The sequence below is a fragment of the Mangifera indica genome, chromosome 1 (assembly GCF_011075055.1).
Source record: "Mangifera indica cultivar Alphonso chromosome 1, CATAS_Mindica_2.1, whole genome shotgun sequence".
In the NCBI taxonomy this organism is placed as follows: domain Eukaryota; kingdom Viridiplantae; phylum Streptophyta; class Magnoliopsida; order Sapindales; family Anacardiaceae; genus Mangifera; species Mangifera indica.
The window spans coordinates 5,263,549-5,273,924 of NC_058137.1; the positions used below are offsets into that span (position 1 = coordinate 5,263,549).

Genomic DNA, 10,376 nt, shown 5'->3' on the forward strand with positions numbered 1-10,376 from the left:
ATTTTTTTAACATATCAAATTCATTTTCGACAATTATGAAACCATAAATTATCTTTAAACTCTAACCATAAATAAATAACAATGAAAACCAACCTTTCAAAGATCACATTTCATGTAACCGGAATTGGATTAACTATGTAGGTTAATTATACTAAGATTTAATTATATTTATTTATATAATTACACTGTTAATTTCGTCTCATTGTCCTTTAAATATAGCATAATTCATGTGCGTAGGGATGATAATTTTAACCTTTATATTGTTACTTTGACAATTTTTTATAATAACACCCCCTAATAAAAACTTTATGTTCATCCTTAATTGTTTGCATTGAATGGCCTGCCACGATCTAATGACCCTATGATTGGTGCAGTTTTTACTTGATATCCTAATTAGGGGGAAATGTCAAGCTTATAAGCTTCAAGAATAACAATAAGGCCGTTTATTGGTAGGATAGTGAACCATTGAGCTTGAGGGTGAAGGATAATGATTGAAGCTTGAGCATAATTCGAGGTCAATTGACAATACCGAGGGCGTTCTAACCAAAGCTAAAATACCTTGTACGGACACCACCACCACATAAATTCGGAGGAAGCCGAAGATGATGACAACAATTTTTGTTCTTTATTCGGAATTCATTAATCAACCAGGACTTGCATGATGCCCTGCTCTTCATTTTCAATTTCAGTTTTCCAGGATACCATTTCTGAATCCAGCTAGTAAATATATGCATTATTGAATTATTCACATACTATTTGTGTTTTTATATCATTCATATATTAAACATATTTAAAAAATTTTTAAATTTAAAATATATCAAATGTGTATTTTATACCTTTTTTATATTAAATATAAATTATATATTATGTTTTATGTTTATCATATTTTTACTGTATTTTTGAATTTTTAACTAAATTTAAAATATAAAATTATCTTTTATATTTTTAATTATTTACGAAAATATCACTATCATTTAATAAAAAACTAACAATATTTTTTTTTAATTTTCAATCTTAATTTTACATTTTTCTCACCCTTGACCTATACAAAGATTTGCTTTGATTTGAAGATGGAAATAAAACTAATTAATTTATATATTTTTTCCATTGACTAGTATGTTACTTATTGTACAAAAAATTTTGATTATGTATTATATTATATTAAGTTTGAATTATTAAAATATTATATTTGAATTAAATGATTTATATACTTTATATTTGAATTATTATATTAATTCTTAATAAAATATTTGTGAAAAATATTAAAATTATTATAGTATTATCATATTTTTAGAAATATATTATTGATGATGTATCGTATTAAATTTATATGTATACGCTTCGTATTTTTTATGCAAATTTTAAAGATTTTTTTATAAATATGTTTTTTATTATTTACCATATTATGCCCTTATAATTCATGTTACCATTTTTTTTTTTTTGTTTTCATATTCACTAACTAAAATTTGAATGTCCATTTCTTTCTCTCTTTCTTAAAAAAATAAAAATAAAAAATTTAAGAAATTGAAGCCATCGTCTTACAATACACCGGCTGTTATCCAACATTATCAGATCCAACTCAATTATTAATACTATATTTTTCCATTATTTGTTTTTATTTTTTCCATGTTAATTTATATAGTATAACATAAATGTAATTTTCAGATTTTTTTATAATGTGACACAGATTCTGGTGGAATAGAAAGGCCGGCAGTTGTAGAGTTACTAGGTTGAGCTTGAGCATAATAAAAAAATTAAAATGTATTAATATAATATAAATATAATGTTAGTTAGCGTGACTGTTTTAGTGCGACTCACGTGCAACGGGGAAGTGACTGTGAGTGGAACTCACCTGACAGAATCAATTTATTATTCCTACTCTATCCGTCATTTTTAGCAAATCACAGACGACTTATCTCGTGCCACCTAATCAACAGTACCACTGAAAATCATAATTGACCACTGTCTCAATCTTCCCACTCGCTCAACTGCCGCGTGACAAGAAATCCTCACTGTTTACCAATTTGTTTAATTTGAACCCCGCCCACCATGGCTTAAACTCTCAGCTCTGTTGCTGCTGCTTAATGCTAAGGATGCTTTGACAAGAAGACAAAAGGAAAGCGAGCAAAAGATAGAAAACAAACAAACTTATAACAGAAAACACAACCCAGAAAAAAGAAAAAAAAAAAAACCAAATGGAAGGTGATCTTTGTGATTTTGTTTTCCAAGATAGTAGCCATATTTTCGACAATGTTAATTTGGGTTCAGGAGGTTCATCTTTGGTCTGTAATAGCCAGGCTCAAGATGATTTCTCTATGTTTCTTCATCAGATTATGTTCCGTTCACCATCCACGAACACTTCTTCTTGTGTTATGGCTGACGCTGGGTTGTACACACTGGAGAATATTTCTCAGCCTTTGATCACTTCTTCACAAGGGTTTTTTACCGGTGATCCGGTGAATATGTTTACCGATGCTGATTTTTTATCGGGGAATGTGAATAAAGTCAGTGGAGGTACCGTGCCGTCTTCAAGCGTTGGAGTTGCCGAGAGCGAAACGGTTAATGAGGCCGACGGTGAAAGTGAGGTACTTGATTTTATTTGTTTGTCCTTCTATGTTTCTTTGCTGGCTGAGTCTAGAAAATGTTGTAGAATAGTTGATGGAAGTAGAATTCTCTGGTTGGTTTTTAGATTTAGTCACTGTTCTGTTGCTGAGAAAATGTGGCTTGAAGAAGTTTAATTTTGGGTTGAATTCTTTAAAACTTCAACCGATTCACAAATTTTAAACGCAGGGTATTGAAGCTTTGGCTCATCATGCTCCACCAAAGCCACTTACTTCTCGTTGTTCAAAGAGAACAAGAGCTGCAGAGGTGCACAATTTATCGGAAAAGGTGGTGGCTTGTGCATCTGATGCTTTGTTCTAAGAGTGTAGAAGGGCACTTTTGTTTTTATTTTTTCATTTTAATGGTAATTTAATGGCTTGGGGTTGAGTTTTTGTTGAACAGAGAAGGAGGAGCAGGATTAATGAGAAAATGAAAGCTTTGCAGAACTTAATTCCAAACTCTAACAAGGTAAGCAAATTTCAAATTTACAAGTTCTGCTTTTTGCTTGGTTGGTTGCTTTTATTTCATGAATAAAAGCCATCCTTTTATTTTTATGTTGATAACAGACAGACAAGGCATCAATGCTTGATGAAGCAATCGAATACCTCAAGCAGCTTCAGGTCCAGGTGCAGGTTTGTGGTTTCTCTTGTTTTTTCTTGTTCTGTACTTGTGTTGTTACTTTATTGCTCCTTCACTTGTATTGACACCTTAGCCGTAGAAGTTTGAGTTCTCCAAGCTAGCTGTAAACTGAATTGTGGTTAAACTAGCTGACTTGATTCTTGTGAAGGATTAATGTTCTGGGGATACAATTAATAAAACTGTTGCAGAGTATTTTCAGAGATTTTCATTGTTAAGAGCCTGACTTGAGCTGGTTGTGCCAAAGCAAAGTTCTTGAAGGGCTGATCTGCACTCAGTCCTACCCTTCTATTTGCAATAATATGTATTATTTGACTTGGAGTTTGCTATACCCAGCATGTTTAACACATGATAATTAGAGCAAGATAATACAAGGAAAAGATGATTTTGGTACATCTCTAACACTGCAAGGCGTCATTTAGTTGTCTCTGAATAATCTCACCCTGGCAAAAGTTTTTTGCTTTTTATAATTCCAGGGATCATTATAAATCTTCTAAAGTTCTTCATTTATATGATAAAAGATGATTAGTAACAAGCTATGCCTGAGTTTAATTTGGATAAAGTCATCATCACTTTTACTGCTTAAAACCATGACTATGCTGTTTACTTTCCAAAAACATGTCTATTTTTTATTGCAAACATGTTGATCTCTCTCAATTCAAAATTCCAGGATTTGAATTGATGTCCTTTATGAGCCAATTGGAGGACAAGTCATAGAATTTTACATTGTCAAGTTCACAAAATCTGGGAGTTCCAGGAAATTTGAATATGATGTGCAATTATTTCTCCCTCATCCTGTTGAAATTGACTAAACAAACAGAGTGGATTAATAAGTAGCAATGATAATAACCAAGTTTGGTTGTTACTTTGTGGTTTACGTTTCAGGTGTTAACACTGAAAAATGGATTTACCTTAAATCCCATGGCCTTCCCTGCGTTGGTGCAGCATTTCGAACTCTCTGAAGTGAGAATGGATTTTGGCCAGGAAAATGGATCTCAAATGAACTCAACAGGCACGCTTACTCTGAACCAACAAACTCCATCAGAGAACATCTTCAGTCTACCGAAGCATTGCAGTGCCTTGAATCAGCTACATCTTCCCAATATATCAACTATGATCAATTCAGAAACCACATTTGGTTTGGATTCATCAATCATTCATACTCACTTCGAACCCTTCCATCTCAGCACCTCATGCGGGTAATGCCTGAATGCCACTCCTTGTAGTAATTATGCATAGTTACACAAATAACATTCACATGTATGATATCGGTATGCAAGGTGAAGGTAACGGGCAGGCAAGACACGTTGCACCATCAACAACTAAATGTGAACCATTCTGAGACAAATATATCAGGTGTGTCCACTTAGTCTACTGTTCATCTTACTAATTAAATAAATATGGCTGGAGGATTGTAGTTGTGACATGGCTTTATCTGTTGACAGAATTTGGAATTGGAAGCACATCTATAGCTTTGCTTCCATTTAATACACAAGCTTCTGCTGCAAAGAACAGCGGCTCTTTAGAAGCATGCATAATGGGTAGAGACCAGGCTGAAGGTGTGCACTCAAAGAATAATGAGTGCAATCTGATACTTTCCCCCCAACTGAATGGGTAAAGAAACTTTTGAATAAGATGTAATTCCTGAGTGTAGCATATGAATTGCATAATTTTTCTTGGGATATGCTTTTGAACAGCATGCAAACTGGAAGGAACGTCCAGGGTGATGATATCAAGCTTGACGGGAAAGATTTCTGAAGTTTACTTGACCATTTACTTAACCTATTGGACTTAATGCAGCACTGCCGCTATAGTTAACTGCCAGTCTTAGTGTTTCTTTAAATCACTCTCGAAGCCTTGAGTGTGAAGGTGGTATTTTGGACTTCCTTCTAACTAGCTCTAGTGAGCAAAATTTGTCACAATCAAGTCGTATTTGCTCATTTTGTTATTCTCTTTCCAAGGCTTGAACTTATCTAACGGTTTTTATCGTGTAATATTACTACTAGTGCTAATATTATTTAATATGTGTTGGGAACGCTCACCCAAGCCTACCAATAAAAATAGAACAACTCAATTGAAAAAAAAACATACAAATAAATATTTGGCTCGGTTAAATCCATAGTAATTTATTCGAACTCAATCCATTAGATAATAATTTTTTATAATTATGTAATTTTTGTAAGAGAAAAATCACAAAAACTTTTTGCAAATACATGGCTTTTAAGTCAAAGAAGTCAAAGCAAAGGACATGTCTGCAACTTTGCTTAAACAACCAGTGTGAAACAAGATTCAAGATGTAATTCTAATAAATTATTGTTTGACTTAAATCTTCCAACCCTTAAGCAGCATCTACAAAATGTTAGAAAGCATTCATCTTCAATCTTCCTCTATCTTCAATCTTGTTAGCAACTAAGTCTCAAATTCCTACCTTGATTTGAGTTCATCCTCAAATGTTCACTCTTCCCAGCAACTATATCTTGAAATCCTCTCTTGATTATATTTCTTCCACATATCTAGTTTGCCTCTTTCCAAGTGACAAACCTCACTCTGATTGTTGGGGACACAACACTCAAACCCAGCAATAAAAATATAGCAAACCCAATTAAAAGAGAAAATACACAAATAAATATTTGGATCAATCGAAACCAAAGTGGTGAATTCCAAAACTCAATCCACAAATCAACAAGTCTTTACAATTATGTCACTTTGGAAGAGAAAAACCATAAAACTCCTTTTAATTATTGAATCTTAGAAAGCCTAATTACACATTGTAATAGTCTACTACTATTCTATCAATGTCTCTCATTATTTGAGATTACCTCATCTAGAAACAACTTTCTTTAAACAATCAATGTGGAACAAGATTTAAGGCATAATTCTAACAATATGTATATTTGACCTTCTTATTAAAAGTAATGTTATTGGGCATTCTAATTAAAAGTGATGTTATGAAGTGTGCTCTCTCCTATATAGATATTGCAGCAAGTCATATGAGATCGTGTCAGGCCGAATCTGGTGCGGCCCGCCATGCTCACGGTTCATGTTATGCCATGGCTGGCCAATTTTGGATGATGCAGAGGGACTTGGATTTTGGAGGGAACTTGATTTATGAAAGAGTTGGGTGCAACTGACTAATGATGTCATAGTTGTCCAAAAATGTATTGAATTTTCCTGATCATACTTTCTTTTGAAGTGTCAGTTGATTGTTACCATCAATTTCCATTGACTAACTATTGGTGGTGCTTGTCAATGCCTCCAGTTATGTTACAGCTAAACGTTGAACGCCTTTGAACTTACGAGTTTTACTTTTTCATCTTAAAATTAGTACTTAACCCAAGGCTTGGGCAGGTTATAGTTGATTTGAAGTTGAACCATCAGGAGTGTAGTTCTGTTCAGACTTCAAGATTGTCTTCACCTCCACCTACCAAGGGAGTGTAAGAAAAGCCAGCAATTTGAATTGACCAGAACCTCATTCCAATGCCCCTCTGAACACTGGTAGAGCGAGAAGTCTTATGCTTCATCATCATTTCTCTGACTGTCAACGGTGTCATTTCAATGCCAGTTGCTGGTTGTTTGCCTGTATCATAAACATTAATTGTTCTCCTCTTCGTCTTATTATTTCAATACAATAATACAGTTATGTCGTTTGATTTCAGAGACTGTAAGACTCGTTAACATATATCATTGCTTCTTACGAAGTCTAAAACAGACAACAAGTTAGTTGGTCAAGGCAAAATCCTCAACCTGCAATTTTTAAAGGATTGCAATATAGTTTATGGAGGTAGAGCTTACCAAGTACGGTTTCATGGTCATCATTGTTCACTGGATTATTCTTTCTGATTCCCGTTTGCACAGGACACACCCAGCTTCAGAGAGCACCTTTGTTTGCCTGAAGCTTCTTGGGAACAGCAATCTGTCAATCTGCCACAGCATTGAACTCTTTACTTCTAAATTCTAAATGGCAACAAGGGAGCCATGAGCGACCTGGCACCAAAAACCGAAAACAAAAACAAGAAAATAAAGCACGGTAATAGAGGCAAGTAGCTAATAAATGAACCGTCATTTTTTAAATTAATTCACAGGCCAACCGTTTGCTTAGACTTCCAATTGCATACGCCTTGACAACGGGAGCATGGCACTATGCTTTGATTAAATTAATCTTCCTCTGAAAAATTACTATGAAATGCACTTAATTTCCAACGTCCATTTCTTGAACGAGGGAAAAATATGAAATCAGAATGGTTTTACGTCATAACTTCAACATGTCCGAAAGCAAATGCCTTGGTCTTAAACGCCTTAGACATGTCCAACGGCTGGGCTGGCCCGTGACATTGCTCAATCTATTTGTGGGTTGTGCCAAGCTTAGGGTGTTTGCAGGTTGTGTTGGGGGTTTTGAGGTGCACTTGGCAAGATTTAAATAAACAAATAAAGATTACCAGTTAAGGATGTAAGAGTAACTCAGAAAATGTTGTGGCAAATTTTCTTGGGTTACTCTTACATCCTTAACCATTAACTATCATATTATTATTTAAATTTGTGGATTAGACCCCAAAATCCCTCAACATAACTTGCATAGATAATAAGTTTGGCACGACCCACAAATAGATTGGGCAATGCCTAACTCTGCAAATAGGTGATAAGTCACACTTCAGTTGTAATAAGAATGTGAAATTAATGATTAAAGATGCAACATTATCGATTGTAGTGTTGCTATTGATATCTTTCTTAATCAGATGATAAGTTACGGCAACTTTCTAGTCGGAGTTAGGCTTAAGTCTTTGTCCTGGTATCTTAACCTGTCAACCATTGCTTTTGCAGATTTCTCTTGCTGAATTCAATCCAACCTGGCAAATTTGAATGTGTTAAGGTTTCAAGGTCTCTGCTTGCCTTAACCCGTCAGACGGGCCATGGTTGAAAAGAATATTTGGATTGCCCAGTCGTGGCCCATTAATACGTGTTGAACGTGGTACACACTATTTAATTATTTCTTTGACCTGCCAGATTTCCGTTTCAAAACAAATTGCGCCTGATTTTCTGATTAAGGATGGTGCCTTTCAAACACATTAGTTTGGTCAGTATGCAGACGTGCTCCTTCCCATCAATATCCAATTTCACATGCCCCTGTATTTTGACCTTGGCACTGTCTGTTGGCCCTGCCAATGAACTCTACTATTTATAATAACTCCTGCAGTTTCAGAGCAGTACTGTTACTAGAGATGTCAATTTGGACCCGATTTTAGGGGCTCTGACCCTCTCCGACTCTAATGGAGAGGGGATTCCCCGATAAAAATGGGAAAAGGGGTAAGGATGGGGACAAAAAAAATTTCCGTAATCGGGGACGGGTCGGGGACAGGGATACATGTGTTCCCGCCCCGCCCCTTCCCACCCCATCCCATCCCCTCCCCTAAACTTAATATATTAATATAATAATTTCTAAACTATTAAGTTTTAGAAATTTTTACATTATGATTTATTAAAACTATAACTTTAATTTTACTAATTTTTGAATTATCAATTATTAGCTTTTACTAATTTCTAAACTATTAATATAATATATTAAAAAAACCCAGAATCTCATTATCATAAAATGCAAATGCATCAAATTAATTTTATTTCAACTTCAAAACTTAGTTAATCAATCCACCAGGTTTTACACACAAAAAATAATAAATTATAAACTTGATAAAATCAATTGAAGTGAATGAAAAGTGTTAAATTTAATATTATTATAAAATTACCCTAAATCACATACATGAAGAGCTACTAATGAAGAGATTGATTATTGTATATTGTTAGATTTTATGAAAACTTTATATTTGAACTAAAATAACAAAGAATATTTTGTAACTCTTGTAGCAAGTGATATTTTGGGAAAATATGATTTATTTTATTTATTGAAATATATAAAAAATTAAAATATATATTTATGGGTATGAGGAGGGGATTTTTCCCCGCGGGGACTGGGCGGGGATGGGGGGGGATTTTTCCCACGGGGACGGGACGGGATGGAGAGGGGATTTTTCCCCGTAGGGATAGGGAGGGGATGGGGAGAGGATTTTCCTTCGCGGGGAGGGGACGAGAATTATGTTTTATCCTCGTAACGGGGACGGGGATTGATATCCCTACGGGGATGGGAACGGGGATTGATATCCCCTCCCTGCCTCTCCCCATTGCCATCCCTAACCGTGACGCTCATATTGGTTGAATAGATAAATTCAAATATAATAATTGAATCCACATATATACTCATATTAATTGAATAGATAAATTCAAATACAATGAATTGCTAAGTGGTTAGCTATGACTCAATTTTTTTGATTGAACAGATAAGTTCAAACATAATAATTAAATATATAATTATACTCGTATTGATTGAATAGATAAATCCATGTACAATGAATTGCTAAGTGGATAGCTGCGACTCAGATTTTTTTGTTGACATCCAGAAGACAACTACTAACATATGGCTTACAATGAATTGAACCTTTGACGTTGACAAGGCCTATATCCAAATTAAATTCAAAATTAATTAAAAAAACCTTTGAAAATTTTAAAATGACACGGACGTGGACATGGAAAGTAATCAATGAGAATCACAGAACACATTGATTGATTTGAGGTTGATCTAACTTCTGCCTTTAGGGCAGTCCTGCATTTTCCTTTTAACATTTTTTAATCCAATTATCTAATATATTATATAACATTTTTTTAATTCAACAAATTTCCTTTTTTTTTTTTTTTTCAACAAATCACTAGTTTCTTCTTAATCTAGTATCTAAAGAATATAACGTTTACAATAGAAAACATTAAAATACATCTAATCACTAAAAACTCAAATATAATTTTAAAATAATGGTGTTAATACTGTTTTTCAAGATTAGTTTTTCATTATATAATAAATTTTACATACCCATTTTGAGTAAATAAATAAAAATGTATTTATATATATTATCATATAATTATGTAATTTAAAATTAAAGATTAAATAATAATCAATCATATAATGATACATATAAATATGTATCTCATTTGTATACACAAAATAAATATTATCACTTGCTTAATGCAAGATTAACTATGTAATTAATTATTTAGATAAATATATTATTTTAAGTTTTATAAAAATAATTTTACAGTGA

General features: G+C 33.5%; 1 protein-coding gene and 1 long non-coding RNA gene across 5 annotated transcripts; one reads left to right on the forward strand and one right to left on the reverse strand.

Moving 5' to 3' along the window:
* The first annotated feature begins 2,070 nt into the window (after positions 1–2,070).
* On the forward strand, positions 2,071–5,278 carry LOC123214792 (transcription factor SPATULA-like). 3 transcript variants are annotated; one of them, XM_044634794.1, is made up of 8 exons: positions 2,071–2,585; positions 2,791–2,889; positions 3,004–3,069; positions 3,168–3,233; positions 4,123–4,436; positions 4,523–4,593; positions 4,683–4,851; positions 4,935–5,278. In XM_044634794.1, the coding sequence occupies exons 1-8, from the start codon at positions 2,196–2,198 to the stop codon at positions 4,993–4,995; spliced, it is 1,236 nt and encodes a 411-aa protein (XP_044490729.1). In that variant the 5' UTR covers positions 2,071–2,195; the 3' UTR covers positions 4,996–5,278. The 3 variants fall into 3 exon arrangements, with proteins under 3 accessions (XP_044490729.1, XP_044490736.1, XP_044490721.1); XM_044634801.1 differs by having other exon boundaries at positions 3,168–3,227; positions 4,517–4,593; XM_044634786.1 differs by having other exon boundaries at positions 2,072–2,585; positions 4,517–4,593.
* A 676-nt stretch (positions 5,279–5,954) lies between these two features.
* LOC123194629 lies at positions 5,955–7,713 on the reverse strand. Of its 2 annotated transcripts, XR_006497305.1 has the most exons (3): positions 7,326–7,713; positions 7,030–7,221; positions 5,955–6,814 (listed from the first exon to the last, which is right to left on the reverse strand). It is a non-coding gene; the product is annotated as an uncharacterized LOC123194629 (long non-coding RNA). The 2 variants fall into 2 exon arrangements; XR_006497304.1 differs by having other exon boundaries at positions 7,030–7,713.
* Between the last annotated feature and the right edge of the window lie 2,663 nt (positions 7,714–10,376).

Coding starts and splice junctions, on each gene's coding strand:
- LOC123214792 (XM_044634786.1), top strand. CDS start 2,196: ATGGAAGGTGATCTTTGTGATTTTGTTTTCCAAGATAGTAGCCATATT. Junction 4,594..4,682: donor TTCTGAGACAAATATATCAG/GTGTGTCCACTT, acceptor ATCTGTTGACAG/AATTTGGAATTGGAAGCACA. Junction 4,852..4,934: donor CTTTCCCCCCAACTGAATGG/GTAAAGAAACTT, acceptor GCTTTTGAACAG/CATGCAAACTGGAAGGAACG.